Here is a 20,949-nt window from a genome sequence, read left to right on the forward strand (position 1 = left end):
AGATTTTTAATCGGTAAAAAACGATGGATTATTACGTGAAATAACACAGAAGTTTCAAAATAGCCCGGGCTGTTTAGATATTGAAAGGAAAGCAATACTACCATTGATAATACAGTCTGGTCTATAGTATATAATCAACTTTTATAGTTATATGTGAAAATTCTCTACCCAATCTATTATAATGCCATTGATTTTCTGACAGGAATGGAGAAATATTGTGACTGTAGGATTTTCTCTGTTGAAAACCACTTCAGGTGGGGGAACTTTATTACAAAGCATGATATATATATTTAAAAGTTTATTTACAGGCATTGATCGCAGCATGGATAAAAAAGCACAAAAGACAAAAATTGTCATTGCACATGTTTACGTTTTGCGCCTGGAGGCATCAGTTTTATTTTCATTTTACAAAAGCACTTCTTGCGATCACTCCGAGCTGATGATATGACACGAAAACAGACAGACTATGACAGAGAGGTTTGTATGACAGTCATCCATTTCAAGATTCGAACAACGACGTAGGCTGCATGCATGACTAATATGTAACAACAAACAAGGTCCGTAGCCATATTTCATTAACCATTTGGATTCGTAAATAGCCAGTCAGGAAAGTACGTGAAATTTTCACTCTCATCACAAACACAGTGTCTTTGTAAGTCCATTTATGTGGAACATAATTGGCCATCGGATTCTTTAACCATGCTTTGTCATTTTATCCTTCACTTCACAACATCTGTGCTTTACTCATTTGTGAGCGAAGTATGAATAATTAGGCTGTCTCGTCTAAGATCTCCCAAACACGTATAATACAAGCAATTGGTATGTTTATAGTGCTAGTTCTTCTGCTTTTTCTGTAATGGTAATGAACTTCCTATCAGATATCGTCACATCCGCCTAAATAAAGTATAAAATACGTCGATGATTCATATATGACAGTCGTAGATGAAAAATGATCCCATATGTTCCTGTTAATCCTTAGCTATACCTCTCGATGATCTTCTCCCCCTTCGTGGTCTGTTACCACCCGTGCGCATGGGACCACCTGCTGGTGATATACCTAAAGGACCGTATGCTTTATCTAAATCGTTTGGAGCGAGTCGTTTTTCTGGTAATTCTTCTTCGACCTTCTCTTCTTCGCGTCTTTTTAGACATGCAGCTTTAGGGTTGAGGTTTCGTTCTGCGAATGAAAAAAGTAAGAAAAAACTAGTGAGCTCTTCACAAATCATGTCTTCTATGGCAAAGTTTAACATTTTAAAAACTTCCTATAGATCTAAACTTGTGAATAAGAAAGATAACTATCAGGTTAGCTTTTTGGTTTGAACCCTTTACAAACATGTAAAGATAACTATGATATTCTACATACCTCTGACTTGAGCTTCTAGACTGGTGATGACCGAAACAGCTTGATGTAGTACAACGAGCTGCAAAGAGAATCAGTTCATAGTTTAAAGAAATCAAGAAAGTTGGCGAGAATATCAACAAAACAATTCATTCGCATACCTTCGTCTGGGGTTTATCACTTTGCAAATGCATTTGACACATTCTTCCTAGTTCTTTGAATGCCTCATTGATGTCACGGACTCGTAATCTAGGTTTAGAATATGACTGGTTTTCACTGGGACTTAACAAAACTCTCAATATTTCATTGTACTCCAGAGTTTTATGCCAGACAGCATAGAGTGTGTGGTGCTTAAAGTTACAATGGAGAGGAGTCGGAATTTTTCAAAAACATATAGTTATCAAGGAAAGACGGTCAGAGTATCATATTTTGTAATTGCGACGAATGTTCATAAAACTTTTAAAGCAAATAATGTCACTGAAACATATTTGTTTTCCATATCACTCCCGCAATGATAGAAAGCCCCCATTCTTCTCCATAATGGAAGTTAACAACCTGGAATCTTTCCATCGATTTACTTAGAGGGAGTTATGGGAGCCCGGGGAGTTATGGGACTCTGGGTGTTCAAATATCCACAATATTTGGTTTGTAAAAACAACAACAAATTTAGGTTCTTGCTTGAACGTTTACGATAATCAATGCCAGATTTTTACACGTGTACAAATTGTTCAAATCAATCATACGACCTTTCATTCTGACATTATGCAGTTAAAATAAGAAAGCCCAATTAAAACAGCAAAAATAAGTAGTTTCATAACAAAACTATTGTTGTGTGTGACTACATCATGAGCGAGAAACACCCCACAACTATTAAAAATTCCAAAGCTTACTCTCGTAAACACACCAAGGTAAAAATACATTCAATCATACTAACCTTTCTCTGGCGTTGTTCGCATATCGTCTTTCAGTTTCCCGCCCTGGTTTTCCTCCAGGATTTCCAACTTCCTCCGAGTTAATCCCATCTTCGTCCCCACTCCCTTCGCTACCGTTTTCTAGAGCACGGTCTGCTGACGTCACTGTATTGCCCGGAGACACAACTGCCTTTTTCGTACTTTTCGAACCTAAACATTTAAATATTATTTCAATGGTGAATGTGATTTTTGACTTCACGTTTAACTAACGCCATTTTTAGAAATCTAAAATGACCAGGACAAACAGACAACGTTGGAAAATACGAAATAAGACGAATTCCCAATATAGACATTTCTTCATATTCAAGATCAGAAACATGAGTTTTGAGACAAACCCAAATTGTCTGACGATGCTTTTGAAATAAGAACATATCACTTCGTCTGTCAGTGTAGCCATAAATGCAAGTTTTTTTTACTAGATTTGGTCTGATGAGTTTAGACTTCCACCTGATTTATATAGTTGCAAAGTTAAGAACGGGCAGGGGGAGGGTTTAGGCTTATCCGACAAAATTTGCGTGCATGGTAAAACTATACTTTGCCCCGAAACTCACGTCCTTTATTTTAGATATTTATAGAAAACGAGATGTCTACATCTGAATATTCGATATTTGTTTTATTGAGTAAAAATCCACTAGAAGCCAGTTCAAGTTAACATCTACACTGCTCACTATCTACGTATCAATACTTCATATAAGAAAAATAATACAGAAAAATTATTCACAGTACAGGATATATATATGTACTGTATATTAAATCAGATTACTGGCTGCGGTTTGCCACATCACCGCTCCTATTGGTCAGAAAATGCAATTAACTGGCTGCCACTATGCGAACCACACGCTTAAGAAGATAAGCGCTACACAAAAAAAATTCAAAAGAATGAGACTACTGTTTGTTTCTATACTGTGATCAAGTTAGGCTTTTGTCATTGTAAATAGTCTCCACGATGGTTTATAATTTATAGGTGAGAGAAAATGTCGACATTATTTCGCCATTAATTTACTATATTTCCTTGAGATTGTTGTGTACCTGATTCGGATACTCTTGAATTTCTACTTGACGAAAAGGCTGCATTACCTCGGCGATCCTCTGCATTATTTGACTAAAAATAATAAATGAAATATAGTAAAGTTGAATTAAAGAAGATCATCAGTTGATGTCTTACGGCAGAATCAGCGCTTGTTGACGTATTGACAGATAAGGAGCTTGGTACCGAGCCAGCTGGGTAGCCTGGCATTCCAACTGGTGCACCCATCGATCCATGAAACTCTCGAGGAAACTGACCTTCGGCATGGTTGCGCAGCACATAGATCGCGTCATCAAGCCGTTCTTCCATACGGCTCTGCTGAATAAGACGACAAAATGATAACATGATCAAAGGAAGTCAGATGAGACATTTATCTGATTAAAAAATTTTGTTCAATTTTTAAAGATCAATGTTACCACTAAAACTATTATACTCGTGTATGCTATAAACAGTAAAAGTCCCAATGATTTCACTAAACTACATACCAGCGAGTGCAAGTGGCTTTCGTATGGACCGGGGGGTGAGGGCATCGCCTGGAAATTGGGACGGGGCCATGACCCTGGTGCTGAGCTAGAGGATCCAGCAGACAAGGGACGGTCATTGATACTCGTCAAAGGAGGAGGAGAAGCGATTGGAGTTGGAGGGTTGGAGGAGTAGTTTGTTGTAGAATCTGAGTAAATCTGAAAATGTAGAGAAAGTTGCACTTAACAGCGTGATTGTTAAATGTAAATCTCCACAAAATGTAGAGAAAGTTGCACTTAACAGCGTGATTATTAAATGTAAATCTCTCACTTAACAGCGTGATTATTAAATGTAAATCTGTAGAAAGTTTCACTTAACAGCGTGATTATTAAATGTAAATCTCCACAAAATGTAGAGAAAGTTGCACTTAACAGCGTGATTATTAAATGTAAATCTCCACAAAATGTAGAGAAAGTTTCACTTAACAGCGTGATTATTAAATGTAAATCTCCACAAAATGTAAAGTTGCACTTAACAGCGTGATTATTAAATGTAAATCTCCACAAAATGTGAAAGTTTCACTTAACAGCGTGATTATTAAATGTAAATCTCCACAAAATGTAGAAAGTTGCACTTAACAGCGTGATTATTAAATGTAAATCTCCACAAAATGTAGAAAGTTTCACTTAACAGCGTGATTATTAAATGTAAATCTCCACAAAATGTAAAGAAAGTTTCACTTAACAGCGTGATTATTAAATGTAAATCTCCACAAAATGTAGAAAGTTTCACTTAACAGCGTGATTATTAAATGTAAATCTCCACAAAATGTAAAGAAAGTTTCACTTAACAGCGTGATTATTAAATGTAAATCTCCACAAAATGTAAAGAAAGTTTCACTTAACAGCGTGATTATTAAATGTAAATCTCCACAAAAGAGAAAGTTTCACTTAACAGCGTGATTATTAAATGTAAATCTCCACAAAATGTAAAGAAAGTTTCACTTAACAGCGTGATTATTAAATGTAAATCTCCACAAAATGTAAAGAAAGTTGCACTTAACAGCGTGATTATTAAATGTAAATCTCCACAAAATGTAAAGAAAGTTTCACTTAACAGCGTGATTATTAAATGTAAATCTCCACAAAATGTAAAGAAAGTTGCACTTAACAACGTGATTATTAAATGTAAATCTCCACAAAATGTAAAGAAAGTTGCACTTAACCGCGTGATTATTAAATGCAAATCTCAAAAAAAAACAAACTTACAGATGCCAAAGCCTTTCCAATCGCTTGCGAGCCAGATGCACTTCGACTTGCTTGAGCTACAAAACATTACAAATAATAACCTTGCTAGAAATTATGTTGGAGGGGGGGGGAAGAGAATGCTGGGGGGATGAATGGATCTGGGGGGGATGAATGGTTCTGGAAGTGGGGACCACATAATGGAGTCCTATTATTAAATCTAGTTAACATCATTGACGAAAGAGGAGAATGTTAAAAACAACTAGAGGCATGACCTTCATGCCTTGTAGTCAACCTACCCAAAACTGATGGATCGCTACTTGTTATGGCCGAGGAGACTGGTGACGTGTGATGAAACCGCTGGTTCTGAAGAGCGTCTTGATGAAAAGATGACATAGGTGGCAACGCTGTCATTCTTTCGTAAGCTTCCCGATTCATGTATGTCTACACAAAAAAAGCAATCTGTTGCCTCTCTGGTCATCTAACATTCAAATGACAGCCACTCTTTAACGGAGCGTGGGTTTAAAATGTTGAAAAGGAAAAGGCATGCCACTAGCTTGAAATGCATTTCCATTTTCCAAAACATATCAATTAAACAACACACTCGCTTCAGTCATACATACAATTGGTTCATGATGAGGTCCGTGATGGCTGTATAGACCGTACGGGGGTGCTAGCACGCCAGTCGGGTTATAACTTGTAGATGCTGCACCCAGGCTGCCGTGATGCGGCCAAGTATCAGTTGAAGCATGATCAGCTAAAGAAGGAAAATTTAAAAGATACGTCATTGTAAATGAAGCAAGCTGCAGCAAGCATGGACGATGGAAATACATACATTAACTATCAAGTTGACCATAATACCTATTGAGCGTTACCAATGTCAACAAAACTTTATTGACAAACAAACCTAGAGGTGTATATGTTGTGCCAATACACGAAGGTCATTAGTGGTGTAAATCTTATCATTAAAGTACATAGTTTTTGTCTGTTGTTATTTTGGATGAAGGAAGACGTGCTTAAGTTTGCTAATTTTTCCACACTAGTGTCACGAGTGTGTTACTAAGGTAGTAAAGAGCTACAAATAATGTTTGGATTAATTTCAATAAAAAATGTGGGATGAACGCGACATGGGAAGTGGTATAAGGGTTGAGCCCACATTCCTTAAAAATATTTCCCACGTCGAAATCAATGGTGATGATTACACGTTTGTTATGGCATGAGAATATGAAAGGCAAAAGTTATTTCAATGAAAGTGGCAAATATGTAAACACATCGCCGAGATGTGAAAACGTCTATCGGATTGTAAATAATTTGAATTTCACATAAACAACATGAAAAAATATGTCGGAAAATATGGAGCTATATCTTCAAATATGTTGACTCATATATGTACAAAAAAATTTAATACTTGAGACACAAATACATCAAGCGATGGTTGAAGACGCCCATTTAATGCAAACTACAAAAAAACATTCATTTCGAGTGCGCATTTCATCAGTGGCGTTTGATTTCAAGTGGTTTCATTTTTCGGAATGACATTTAAGTAGACATTAACTGAAATTGTTTTGAACATACGAAAGCAATTTCATTGACATATTTGGTAATTTGGAGTAATGTCTTGTCTTCCTTGACTGATCTGAGTCATTTAATATCTTGTTGTGTGGTATGCAACATCTGAGCTATTTATAATAATCAAAATCTTGCCATCTACGTAAACACATCTCAAGGTATTTGAAGAACTTAAATGGATTATCAACGGTAAAATATTCTGTTTGGTAAACACTGCTAATGTGTTGCTAAACACTACAATCGTCAATGAAAACTACGGACTTGGAGATTGAGTCGCCGTAATATTTGTTCAGCAGCTGGGAACACGAAAAAAAAACAAAAAAAGACGTCATACGGGTCATACGGAGTATGCGCAACAAGTTTTCGCGTATTGGGTTGAATTTTTTCTTTTTTGATTTTCTGAAACATGGGCTCAAATCCAACATACAGATTTCAAAGTCACAAGTATTTGGTTATTTCCGATATAAATAAACCCGGCTAAGCTGAACATATTTAATATCATTGTTGCTATGCAACACAGCAATAGCAACCAATGTCCGAAGTCGGCAAATGATAGATAGGTTAATGAAAAAAAGCCAACGAAAATTACGAAGGAAAACACATCGTCATATTGTGAAATGAGCATCAAAACTCGAATGAACAGGAAAAGTAATCTCACACATTAATGATTACAGTAATCCGTGTATAGGATTTATCACTAGGATGATAGAACGATAATCTTTAGAGAGGATTTATCGTGAACTAAATAGGAATTTATCTTAATATTTGTTTTGTTTCCAATGCACTTAAAATTACTCTGTAATTCTGAAGTATGCGCTATAGAAGGAAGCGCGGTGTATATCAAATATAAAAATATACAAATAATGTGGACCTTTTAGAATAGTATTGATAGTCGTGCACAAACTGACTTTAAAATGCTGACAGGAGCTAGGAATTGATTTCATTAAATATCGTGGTGAATCTTACCTCCATAGTAGATATCCGAATATAGAGGGTGTTTACTCGGATATTGAGAAGTTTCTCCGGGACCTTGAGCCATCATATCGTCTGCCCCAGGTGAATAAACCTTTGAAAAGAAAATTATACATTACGCGTACCGAATTAATGTTACAAGAGCGGTATACCTCTATAGAATCAACAGAATTACGGAAATAAAAATTCTAAAGTTTCACTTTATTGCCTAAAGAAAGAAAAACCGCGGCGATGAATGAAAGATTACATTTAAGTCTTTGAATAGATGAGTTATGCTACGATAAGAGCATTAGCCTTATGATTACAGTTACTTTATTAGCGACCTTTCAACAAGTAGCGGAAGACAAAATAGCTACACACATATTCAAAAAAATGCCTTAAAATGTGCATTGTTGCTTCGTAAACAGAAAGTTAAACGTGTCAAAATTGTACACAAACAGAACGATCACGAAATATGAGAATAAATTAGAAAAAATTACAGCGCCATTAGCTACTTGTATTTACAAAATTTTTCTATTTCTTTGCATTGCTCTGAACATACAAAAAGTGAACGACTTTTCAAATATTTTAAGATAAAAAAACAGTATATAAGTATATGTATAAGCATAACGTGTAAGGACAAACTACCATAGCAAAAACAATCAACCAACTTATAGTACAATGCCATGCAAATAACACGGAGGAAATGCTAATTTTAAACCGTCTTGACGGCACTGGATTTTTACATGGAGAAAGATTACAGCTCTCAAGATGACTAAATCGAGATATTCTCAAGACGGTCTGCGCAAACGTGTTTTGACATGCAGGCGAGGCCATGTATGTACTATGTCTGTCCGCAAGGGTCTGCAAATTTTCTTTCTTAACGTGCTCAAAAGTACAGCTGTAATTTTCAATCTCTCAGCTCTGAACAGATGTCTATGTTTATGGAGTAATCAAAGCGGGGTGCAGTGCGCAATACTTCAATGCTCATAAAGCCATCTGGTTCCCTGATTTTGAGCCACACTCGATTCACAAAACACAGATGTATGCGTCTACAGCTGGTAGACAAGCATCTTTCGGTTTCGTATTAATACGATGTCGACATTGAAGGCAACCTTCATTTGGTCGCGTTTAACAAGCTGTGATTTTTCTATAATCAACTCTGGTAGTAAGGATAACATGAGATTTTTACGTCTATTAATGGCGAAATACTATGTTTTGATGGTAAGCGCCTCGTCCATTGGCGTCACTAAGTCAACTCCTTTTTAACAATCTAATGAGGATAAGATGAGACTATCAAAGCCATTAAATAGTCTGTTCAAAGATTCGACGAGAAGAAGGTTTCAATTCGCATCTTGTGGTTGATATCTGCATGGCTAACATACAAAGTATAACGATAATGGAAAATATGGGAAGCTTCGAAGAGTATTGAAGTTATAAGATGGGTTAATATTTGATGATGTCTTCCACATCTGATCCAGTGAGCCTTGTTGCGTCGTTAAAATTGCTATACACAAGAACTATTTGAAACGAAAAGACTTTGACTTTAACGTACGTTTGTTAAGTGAGAGGAAAAGGTAAGAGTAGTTTATCAAAAGAGTGCATTAAGGGCAGTGAATTACCTAAGGTATAATCCAATACTGAAAAATGAGTGGAAATGTTTAAAGTTGATTTGCAAAAGTGAATGTACGATTGCTCCATCAGTTTTGTTGTAATACGCAACATACAAGATCTTTAGGCGACACAGCAACGATATTGTCCCTATAAGTTTGTGTTACATAATTCATTCTATCATAATATATTTAATATCATGTCACAACATTTCTGCAGGTGCTAGCTTAGACGATATCATTTGCTGCGCATTGTCTACCAATATAGCTATAAATACTAAAGAGAACGAAGCAGACCATACTAAGGATAAACGGCTGTCTATTGCAACGTGTACATCCGAAGATGAACAACATATACAGACGTGTGAAAAAATAAAACAGTCAAAACAATCTTAGTCATGATTGAGCTTGTTAGCGCGATGTTTGGTAAATAATGGCGAACTCCTTAGATGTAAATTTCTCCAGCATCGCTCATTTACACTTAAATACAAGCATGATGTCTTAAAGGAAGTGCCAACATCGTGTCTGTTGGATAAATCCATCTGTTTCGTGTTGTAACAACGCGCAAATGGCTGTCAAGTGTTCTTATAAAATCAAACACATCTGACATCTTTATATTGCGCTGGAACCTTTATTGTGTTAAAAGATGAGGCAGTTAAGCCTTTTGAATGTTTACCAAAACTCTTCAATGTAACAAGCTTTATAAGCCGGTAATATTATTGTGCGCATTTTATTCAAATGAACACGTGTGCCTTCATGATTCATGTCCGCTCTTTCGAAGTTTAGGAGTGACTATGCGTAGTCACTGTTGAACAAAATCAAATTGGTGAAAAAATTCAGTTTATCATCTTTACACAAATACGCATACCATCACGTTCATTTAAAGCTTATATTCACTCTGTTCATTTGGATTGGAAATAGTTCGTGTTTACATTGGATACTTATGATAGAATAATACAATAATTCAGAACTGCACGTTTTTATGATAACCACGGAGAGTGTTTGAATTATATTGATGTATGGCAAAGATGATAAGCCAATGTGCACGAAACAATGTCGATCGAAAATTTTGATTGTTTAACTTGCACAGCACCGCCGTAGGAAGAAACAATGGTTATCATAGTATACAAATACGACTCATAAACAAATTACTTACAAATGCTCAATGGCGCTTCCAAACAGCCAGCCTGAAACAGCAGGAGTATAATGATAAAACGATCAGGATTTCTATACACGTCTCGCAACCTTCCAGTAAGTAGTGGATGTTGCCAATGAAAACTGACGCCGCGTAGTTATCAACGCGTTTATCAGCTTTCCGTCAACGCTGCGCAATGACAGGCGCACCGCGAGTGGTGTCCACAATTAATGCAATAAACGCTTACGTCTACAGGCCTGAAGCCAAAACTTTGCAACCAAGTATGAAGTTCGCATATCTACATGGAGTGGTTGCTATACGCTCCATTTGCACGAAAAGCATTTTCTAAAACGTAATTTTCACAAGGTGTATGAAAGCTTGATGTAAGAACTTACACATCAGTTAGGCTCAGTATAAACGAAATCATCGCTTTCGTATCCTGCAATGCCAGAAATTGGGTCTCTCACATCGACATCGAAGTTCTCGCGTCTTGGGATATTTTCGTTATGCAAGAGGCGAGGACCCACAGCGCAGTTTGCATTTTTTATTTTGCATATTTTGTCAAGTCTAATATAAATGTTTATCTCCACAACTTGTTTTAATTAGACTGCTCACTTGTTATCGGTCTGGAAAATTCACATAACTACTGTCCTTAAAGTCAAGGGTCATGAAACCTGCATCCCTAAGAAATAATTTGATCTCTTTGGATGCGCGAGTCGTTTGGTGTGTGCGCGCATGGTTACGTTAAGTTCCTACAAAATTGACAACGCACAAGTCGAAAGAGAGAATCAAAATTCTAAATGAAGCAGAGGTCAAACATCTAACGGCAAACACGATCCACTTATCGTAAAAAATAAATTAGCACTGCAACAATAACTTGAACTTAGCTCAGCATTTCCACAACAACAAAGAGTCTGATTTTAGACATTTATCTGCACCAACTGACATCACAATCATAACATACAAGTTTACTATGAAGAAAAAAAGAGTTCGCAGCGGATGTTACGTTTTGACATAAATCTCTCTTGCCTTAAACGCAAATTTATGAAATACGGCATGAAAAAAAGTTATAAATATCCACCATCAAAAAAGGAAGAAATACATCCAATGTTGCAAGGGTGATTTAATCAATTTGTTTGGAATGCGAAACGATTGAAATGTGCTGCACAATGTAAAATGAAAAAAATTCAAAGGAAAGCGACTTGTCAGAGTTAGACCAAGCGACAACCTCTCAATCTCGAGGGTTTGTTTCATTTCTTTGAAGACCCCCACATCGCGTTCTTTTGAAATTCAAACTTTGGTTAAAAAGCCGACCCAGTATGTACTTTGAACGACTCATGTTATCTCAATTCACCAAATCACTTAATAGGATGCAAAAAGAATCGAGAAAGATTCGTGCCGGGTGGGCCACCTCTAGCAATCGAGGAAAACAAGCATTGACAGTCCACCAACAAAGATGATACCTGAGATGACCGCCATGCGGCATATACAAACGATCATCCCTATCATCACAAAGCGAAACAGGCCAAATAGCCTTCTTAAATTAGTTTCCCATAGAAGCTGTTGACTGGCGGTATTTGTTAAAATATGTGAGGATTTTCAAATCTTATTATGTCTGAGTGACAACAAAGCAAGGAACTTTGCGTTATTAGATTATCCATCAATTTTATATTTGTTGATTCAAATGTGTTAAATAATTTCTCAATGATCAGCGATTTTCAAAGAGCATTTTGCAAATCCTAATGTACAAAACCAAGTACTGTTTGTAACACTATTTCACACTTCTTCGTAAAATTTTTCACTGCCGTGTCGAAGAAGTCAAGCAATCTTTTTCAACTTATTGTTTTGTAGATTGGATGGTGGGTGAACAATCTTTATGAAACGAAAGATTTAGAAAGAGAAAAAGATATGGAATACAAGAAAAGAGTTGAAAATACACCATATTTAAGTTTGAGAGGTAGAAATTTTAGAATGACGAAGGATGTATTGAAAACCTTTTCATGACACCGACAAATAATTGAAATAATGCCCATGACTCGTGACAATTTCTAAACTTAAAGAGAAATTATGAAAACTACCACTCGTATCTGCATTACACAGCCTTTCGTTAACACAGTTGTGACATTTCACAAACAGATGACTTCAGCTACGTTTAGCCTTGTGACAGTGACATAATCTTGTAGCAGAAGCATTAAGGGGGCTCGTGTTGAATTGTGTGAAAGTCTCATACAACGAAACGTTGAGCCATATGGCGGGCAATTAACACGATCAATTAGAAATCAAGAAAATCGCCTGGCTACCGATGAAAAACATTTTAAAATTTCCTTTCTAGAAAACGTAACAATTGAACGTGATCAGAAAGCGATGAAAAAATCCGTCAAATCTAACATGCACAAATATCTTCTAAAGCGACATTGGATAAGATGGAGTTCGCCCAGCTTGTGAGGATTTTAATCTCATTTGAACTTTTTTAATTTTGTCACACAGCCACGGCGGTCTTTCCACTCGTAGCATTATTAAAATGCAACCTTTAACGGATGCAGAATGTACTCGGGAAATCAAACAATGTCAGAAATTAGCCCAAAATTACTTAGATTGTATGAACGTAGTGTAACATGCATTATAATGTACACAAAAGAATGACAAATCATGGCGATGTAGATATCTATAGAGACGTTCCTTACGACATCAACGTATCCAATATGAAGTTAAGTTGCGAAGGAACTTAAGTGATAACTATGGATAGAGAAGGGATAGATGAGATTTCCCAGATATTGTGCGAATATTGCAATGACGTGATGGTACCATTGACATGAGGATATGTAAAGGTTATCGTTAAATAGTTTCAAATACGAACAAGACAGAATCCGTTCTTTAATGGATTAGCGAAGAAACGCGGTGTACTTAAAACTGATTATTAACATATTAAAGTCATAAACCTTAAAGGCAAATTGAACTGACCTTTGGAAAATAGCAACTGTAGGTAGGTAGGGGGTAATACCTTTAATCCTCCCCTCCCCACGCTAACAGCATCATATATTTGATAATTTTTTAAGTAAGACGCTCAGACTGTCATCAAGACGTGGGATCCCTTATGGATGCTCAAATTTCGATTTTTGATCACTTCAAAAACATAGCATTTCGCAAAAATGGAAACAGGGATTAAAGGTCAAGTTCGTGAATATTGTTTTCAAATTGGCAAATTTGCTGTAACTGCAACTACAGTTGTGGTTGTGTTCGAATGAGTTTAAATCTTTATATAATTTTCATGGATGTTTTCGAGTTCATTATATGCTTCGATGTCCTATCTAAGAGATCTAGGAACCCCAACTTCAACTCGCTGTTTTGAAGCTCGGGAATTGTCAACTTTGTTTTGAGGAATGATATATCATGTCATAAGCTAAAGTCGACATAACTACGTTCGTCAAAATAACATTTACACGTTGGTTTGATGAAGAAAATTACATGAAATCACGCACCGTAGGAATTAGCGCTCCGTCGTGTTTGTTTGAATTCTTATATTTCTTTCTTCGCCCTAGGAAATAAGATGGTAAATTTCTTACATTGGGCATATATTGGACAAAGGTGGACAAACATTCTCTTGGAGTACAATTTGCCTCTCATCTTCTATAATGAGTAAGGCAGACTGATAAAGGCAGCGGTCTGCACGCAGGCTACAAATAAAACAGCACAATGGGTACGGCTGTTTGATGTACAAATGCGAAAAGATTGGTGAATGCTAAGGTCAGAAAACAGCAAGACAAGAAATAATTCACTCACGTATTTATGAATGCAAAGTTATTCAGCAATTCTCTGAATAAATATAAACGCTTAAAGATTCAACCAATATTATTGAGATTATATTTAAAAAATTGATGATAATTTAAATTAATGGACTTTTTTTCTTTTTGCCATTTATAATAATAAAAAGCAATCAAGAAATGCACTTAAGAAAAAACAGACTTTATTGAAGGAAGCATTAGTGACATTATCTGTGAATAATTATAAAACAAAATCCTATAATCTCAGATTTAATCTTCGCTGCATGAGAATTTCGTTCTCAAAACAATAAACACAAGAAGCTAACAACCATCCATTTTTTGTTTGCATATGAAACGTTAAAATTATTCAACACCAACACATTATATAATCAGCAGAGTAAACTGTGGCGAAATAAAAAGACAAAGAAGTTGCGGAGATTTAAGTTCGAGATTGGTCCAAAGTCGCACACCAATCAAAGAGCATGTACTTACATTCAGAAGGACTGGTACTCAATGTGACGTCATGTTCACTGTGCAACGGTGGAGGGAGGCCGGGCTGTAAATAAAGCAGAATTCTCAACATCAGAAACATTTTATGTTCATCAAAACCTTAATTACTCAATCTGCGTCGTTAAAACGATGACAAGCCATAAATGAACGGATATTAATCGTAAATAATGCACAGTTCACTCATGCAGCAAACTTAATTTCATTCTCTCAAATTAATTTTATCTCGTTCGTTTTAAGAATAGATAAGAAATGTTTCTGAACATTGCTCAAGTATTTGTATTTACGGTCCATTTTATACTTCTGTTGTGAGATCGTTACAATGACTTGTACGAGTAACACGTTTCAGTCGTAGCTGTTGACCATAGTTAATAGAAAATTCTTAAACATATTATTCGACTGTACGACTTATTGTCTATGGCAACAACAAGACATGCAGTTGGGGTCAATTTTACTGAAGTAATGATTTCGAAATGATAGAGAAAGCAAAACATTCATCGTATTTCTTTGACAGCAAAAAATTTTTGCCATTTAAGCGACTCTCGACATTACATATCATTTTCCTTTACAAAAACGTCTTGAAGTTGACGTCAAAGGATAAGACCAACAAAAACCTGATCCATTATCACCTTTGCATTAAAATTTTTTATTACAATTTGAAGTATCATCCACGAACCGAATTGAAGTATATCCCCTATTGATCTATAGTGTCCCAACGTTACCCGAACAAATGACGAAGTACAAAACAACGAGCTCTAGAAACTGACCAATGTTCTCCGAAAGTCGCACATCATTAAAATTCATACGTGTTTTCGAGCGACAACAACAGGTGTGAATATTTTCCAAATCATTCTTAGTTCCTACAACTTACGACGAAAGCAATATTCACTCACAAAGTGTTGGAAGAACATAACATCTACACTCGCAGCTCTTTGTACAAGTCTATCTTGGAAATTTTTATGCAATTTTCGACAATCGTTTCGTCCACTAGATCCATTAACATGTAGTAAAGTTTCAAAATTTCAATGAGGTGACTGAGTTAAATGTTTGCCGTGAGGTTAAGTTGACAGAGATGTCCTCTCATCTCTATAACTGGAGCATATGTATTCATTGATTAGCCAATCAAATGGCTCGAAAGAAAATTACTTACGGTCGCGTTGGATGGTTCGCCAAAACCTGCAAAGCAAAAAAATATTCGTTGAAAAATTTTTTCCCCGCCAATTTAAAGGGAAAATAATCTTGGCTGGCAAGAACACAAAATATCATAACCAAAGGTCGAAGAAATTTCATACACATATCAAGCACGCACGAAAGCCACATGACGACATTTACGCGTAAAGTTAGTTATTTGACAACACGATTCGCTGCTGTCAACACCTGCTCACGAGAAGCGTCTATGATTTGCAAAAAAATGCCTCAAAGCAACATTTTTCCATATAAGACCTGCCGTCGGTACGAAAGACAGCTTTATCAAAGGACAGCAGCTGCGTGTATTTTTCTCATTGACATTAAATAATTAGGTATTTTAGAGATGTACAGACGCGAGACGTCATAAAAACTAGAAACTCTTGCGAACAATAAATAAGTTGCGTTGAATGCCTTGACAAAAACATAGGAGTGTGATACGTGACCATAAAAGACGCTAAAAGCGCATATTTTTCAAGTGATCGGCTTGAGTTTGAGAGCAATTGAGGTTTTGTCTCAAGTTACAAATTAAATTCATGCAAAATTTTCTCCGACTTCGTGAAAGAAATTATCAAAGTTTGCAACATAGAACTTTAAATACATCTTAAATGACGTTTCCAATTAATTTCCTTCACCCGTGAAAGTGTCTTCCGTGTTTTGCAAAAAATTTTTCGCATTACCGTTTATGAAGGACAGAGTGTAGGACGACGCGGTAGTCTGCTTATGAAAGCAATCATATGCAAATTTGTAGAAACAATTTACATAACCAAACGCAGACCGATAGGAGATGAAAAAGTTCGTTAAAACACCTCGCTTGAAAGATTTCTGCTAGAACAAGCGAAAAGCAAAATGTTGAAGTCTTTCGCATCCCTTTCTCAACAGCAGACATAGCTCCTTTATTCACCTGTTCAGTAAAAATGTCCCAAAGCACTTATCTTGGGCTTGATAAGAAATACGCTGCTGCAGAGCAGATGTCTTTTCTTTCATTAATTTTTTAACGTGTTCACGATAATCTTTCGAAAACCTAAATGTTAAACCCCTTTCTCAAAAGCCAAAAAGCTTCCTTGAATCTTTGTATGAGCTTCGAAACAATCCATATTCACTCGTACGGATCTTTCGACAACTATCTTAGAAGAATTCCTATATGAATTATTGACTAGGCTTATTAGAAGTTTTGCTTCTCTAGATGCACAAAACAGCCGGGTAAATTCTCCAACTGGTGACTTCGAAAAATTTCTAGCCATCTGCCGGGAAGCACAGCTGATATAGCTCCATAAAACAGGTTGTTTCGCCTGTTTGCAATGTATTACTTAAATAAAATGACCCAGACTCAATTTAAAAACACAACTGCCGTTTAGTTTCTGATTCATTTCAAGATTAAGCCAGCCCTAGCAAGTGTTTTGTGATGAAGCAACCAACTGCCGTCTTTGAAGTGCTTGCACCTAATATTGCTATACGTGCCGGGCGCTCTCGACTGACCAATTCTATTGGAAAAAATTCCAAGATTCATCGGAAATAAAGTATAGACAATTTGCCACACAAGCCAAATAACGAAACGACAGAAACGCAAAAAGAAATTTAAAGGTATATTTTATGCGAGCAATGATCATCAAACAATCATCAAACAATGTGACAGAACAACAAAGCGGACGGCAAAAAAAGCATCAAAGCGAAAATCAAAAATGAAAAAATGACTTCCACAACATAACAATGGTTAAATTCACCAAAAGATAAAATGTCGTACTAGCCACCATATTATTTCATAAGATTTCAACTCATGCGTAAAGTTGTGCAATGTGTACATAGAAACGCATATGGAAGTTTCAGTGTCAGCTATATACCGTTTATAAGATTAACATATCAGTGTTACATACCTCAAGATATAGAGGACACGGGAATTAAAGAAATTCACAGAAAACTAAATTTACAAATCCGCTATATTCCCCGTGTGTTATCGTGTTTTAACATCCATATTTCAAAGGATTATAGCGACGTGTGGACAATGAACGTTTTGACAATCGCTAGTAGCTATAGAGTAGGCTTCAACCTTTAATGTTCTTTGAAGATAATTTGGTGTCTTTATAAGCTTACAATAAAGACGTTTTATGAAAATCTCTAGATATATTCATTGTACGAAACAAACATACTTGTTGACAAAGTGTACCTGCACTGCCAATTGACGTAGAATTTGTGAATGGATAAGAACTTTTTCGTGAAATATAGTCGGTATCATCTTCCAAAGGATCTAGTGTATTCTCTGAACCAAAACCCTGCAATAATAATAAGCGAGTAAGTCATGAAAGCTTCCCTCAGCTTGAAAATGGAAGCGATAGGAATCTGATCCAACTATGTATCTGGTTCACTGCCAAACCTAAATTCATTCGTACCCATTTTTGTGCAATAGTAAGCCTCTGGCATCTTCAGTGATAAATCTACTAAATTTTTACATACACATTGGAAGTTATTCGTCTTGCAAACTATTTGTAAACATGTATAAAGTGAGTTGTCCATGTAGGGAAACATGCAAAAAATTTAGCATTAAGATCTCAAACGCCACCGCGATCGTCACAAAAGTATACTTTGCCATATTTATCCATTGAAAAATACGTTTGACAATTATACAGAGTTTAAAAAGTGCAACAAAGCGTACTAGAGCATAAACTTTAGGAAGAAATACAACTTGTCGTTGTTATTGTCTACAAAACGTGGTTGAACGGAACTAGCGAATAAAGAAAGGCATTTGTAAAGGGAAACGGGTCGCGTGCGGAAGATTTAGTACTTAGAGCATTAACAAGAGACAATATAACCTTCTCTATTTAACTTACCCGACTTTCGAAGCTTCCAACAGGAGTTAAAGTGGGACTATTTTGCCACGTGCGTGTTGTGTCATCGAGACTTGCTGTATATAACAACAAAAAATAGGAATATCAATGAAAGAAATGATTCTCCCAATTTCAAGAGTGAGTCAACAGCTTTTTGCTCCCCTTCGAAATTCAGCGTTTCAAGTATTGAAAAACTTACAATCTCTGGAAGTTAGGAGTCGATCGAGCGGAATGAAAATATTCATGCTTAACAACAAGCTAACAGGTTCTAACTGGTGTTCATCACTCTTAAAATCTCAATCCCAGTACAAACATAGCAAAATACAGACTATTTTTATACACGTTACTACCTGTACGAGCATTTGGGTTTTGAAGAGCACTTGGTAAACCGTTTTCGGCAGGACTTGAAGTGAGTTTAGAACTGTTCGGGTGAGTGAACATCTACGGTGAACAAGAAATTAAGCTTTTATACACAAGCATGCGACCGCACAACATGCAGAACAACTCATTCTTCACGGACATTAAGATAAATGATCTTTTGAATTTTCTACTCGATGCTGAGCCGAAAGATGAATACTGTTTATGAAGATACACGTAAACTGAAGAAACTGTTTTGTTCTTGGTAGCAACGTTTTGGCCAATACTCGTTGGCCGTCACGGACAAGCAATCCAACTGATCGGCGGACAATGAAAGATTTTGATCAATTGATCAAGGTATAGAACACAGTCTTCAGACTCTTTAATAGGGTAGGTAATGTATCCCTTAGTAGACGTACCGCACTGAAGTCCAGCAAATCACTCAATTCCTTGTCTTTCTCGAACGGATTCATCTTCGATGTAAGTAAGAACGATGTGAAGTCCCTGTTGGACAAGGTTGAACGCGAATCAGTAGGTCGACATAAACATGGAAAAGAAAAACGCTCTTTTGAGTAACGTTGCCTGTGTAAAAACCTTCAAAACAAAAGATAGCTAGAATCAAATCTTTTTGTGACACTCACCCGATGTTGTCTCGCTCCCAAGCCCCAAACATATCCGTCGGTCTGTCGGTCATGGCCATAACTTTACGATGTTAAGCGGTGTATTTTATGTCAGGATTTCCTCTGTAACGTTTTCCAAGACGACGATAATGTTTGACGACTTTTCCAATTCATTGCAAATTACCAGATTGCATATCGTGGGTTGAGACAAGACCAGAAATTATGTTCCCTTCGTACATGATTTGTATTCACAAAAATAGCTTATAGTTTCAAAAGATCATTTGCAATCTTCAGACAACTTATTTTATTGTCAACAATCATATTTTGCCACGATGGACCAATGAGACACGAGATTTGGTGAAGCGCACGGCTTGTGATTGGCTGCTTGTTCCGTTTCGCTTCGATCGAGGCCAATTTGAATAATTATGAACAATGCTGAATGAATGGATTCAACAGTAACTGATCGCTGATTGGTTCCTTGTCGTCCGCATTGTTAGCTTTTCATGTGCACTTAGTAGGAGCTTTGTTTATCTTTGTGAGTGGCATTTGAATAAGTTAAAATGTATGAATTGAATGGCGGCTTTGGTGTCGCATACACATCATATTTGCAAAACAAAAATGTAATTAAAATAAGTCAAATATTCTGTCGTTGAAAAAGCAAGCTCCGATTGAAAGGTTGGCTAAAAGGTTGCACAAACCGATAGCTTAATACGTTTAATTTATGCAAAAGACCGTTTAAAAGTCCAACTTAATCTAACCATTGATTATATTTGGTTGAAAAGCAAAAGTATTTAGCATTTTTGAATATGAAATCTTTAGCACAATAGCAAGACTTCCATAATTTACATAAAAAAAATGAACGGCACGAAAAAGGTTTTTAAAACCACCTTCCAGGAAGTTATTCAAACATTGTGGGGAAGTTGTCCAAAGTCCGCTCCAAGATGTTTGAATATTAGTATCATTTTGTTCGCTTAACTTTAGTAGGTCATTGTTAAACTTTAATCGATCGTTAGTGCACTGGGATTCTATGATCGCAGAGATGCCATGAGAAATATGTACATAATGGCCTTTAGTCTACTTCTGACGTATAAAATTATCAAAATCAACTGGATGCTTTGCAGCGAAATTTCGCGACTCGAGCAATAGCAACGAGATGTTACAACGCCCACAAATGTACAATGCATAAAATTTCACATGAATAAGAAAATCGTGCTTTTGATTACGTACAGCTCCTGCGTAATACATTTATGATTCTGTTTCAATGCTAAACGTTGCAAGATTTTTAAGTACCTCTTCACCCACTGTGTTCTGGTTTCTAAAGGCCTCGTATTGTAAAGTTGAGAAAACTATTTGCATGTTTAATGGTTCATAAAGATACAAATTCTGTGA

At 36.3% G+C, this 20,949-nt stretch overlaps 1 protein-coding gene and 1 long non-coding RNA gene across 2 annotated transcripts; one reads left to right on the forward strand and one right to left on the reverse strand.

Moving 5' to 3' along the window:
* Positions 1-229: 229 nt before the first annotated feature.
* LOC124450240 (transcription factor 4-like) lies at positions 230-19,849 on the reverse strand. Its single transcript, XM_047000842.1, has 20 exons — positions 19,582-19,849; positions 19,360-19,444; positions 18,934-19,024; positions 18,587-18,660; positions 17,926-18,031; positions 15,727-15,752; positions 14,562-14,625; positions 13,788-13,843; positions 7,579-7,678; positions 5,667-5,800; positions 5,343-5,487; positions 5,068-5,123; positions 3,823-4,017; positions 3,476-3,655; positions 3,340-3,412; positions 2,274-2,460; positions 1,501-1,588; positions 1,364-1,421; positions 986-1,177; positions 230-894 (listed from the first exon to the last, which is right to left on the reverse strand). The coding sequence occupies exons 1-20, from the start codon at positions 19,638-19,640 to the stop codon at positions 875-877; spliced, it is 1,989 nt and encodes a 662-aa protein (XP_046856798.1). The 5' UTR covers positions 19,641-19,849; the 3' UTR covers positions 230-874.
* LOC124450259 lies at positions 8,416-13,259 on the forward strand. Its single transcript, XR_006949919.1, has 3 exons — positions 8,416-9,140; positions 12,160-12,265; positions 12,641-13,259. It is a non-coding gene; the product is annotated as an uncharacterized LOC124450259 (long non-coding RNA).
* Positions 19,850-20,949: the final 1,100 nt, after the last annotated feature.

The sequence above is a fragment of the Xenia sp. Carnegie-2017 genome, unplaced genomic scaffold, assembly GCF_021976095.1.
Source record: "Xenia sp. Carnegie-2017 unplaced genomic scaffold, XeniaSp_v1 HiC_scaffold_24, whole genome shotgun sequence".
Classification (NCBI taxonomy): domain Eukaryota; kingdom Metazoa; phylum Cnidaria; class Anthozoa; order Malacalcyonacea; family Xeniidae; genus Xenia; species Xenia sp. Carnegie-2017.

Bases quoted from the DNA above. Each gene is read 5' to 3' on its own strand.
- LOC124450240 (XM_047000842.1), bottom strand. From the start codon at position 19,640: ATGGCCATGACCGACAGACCGACGGATATGTTTGGGGCTTGGGAGCGA. The intron at 19,445-19,581 runs GTGAGTGTCACA...CTTGTCCAACAG, and splicing joins TGGGAGCGAGACAACATCGG to GGACTTCACATCGTTCTTAC. The intron at 4,018-5,067 runs GTAAGTTTGTTT...CTACATTTTCAG, and splicing joins TTGGAAAGGCTTTGGCATCT to ATTTACTCAGATTCTACAAC.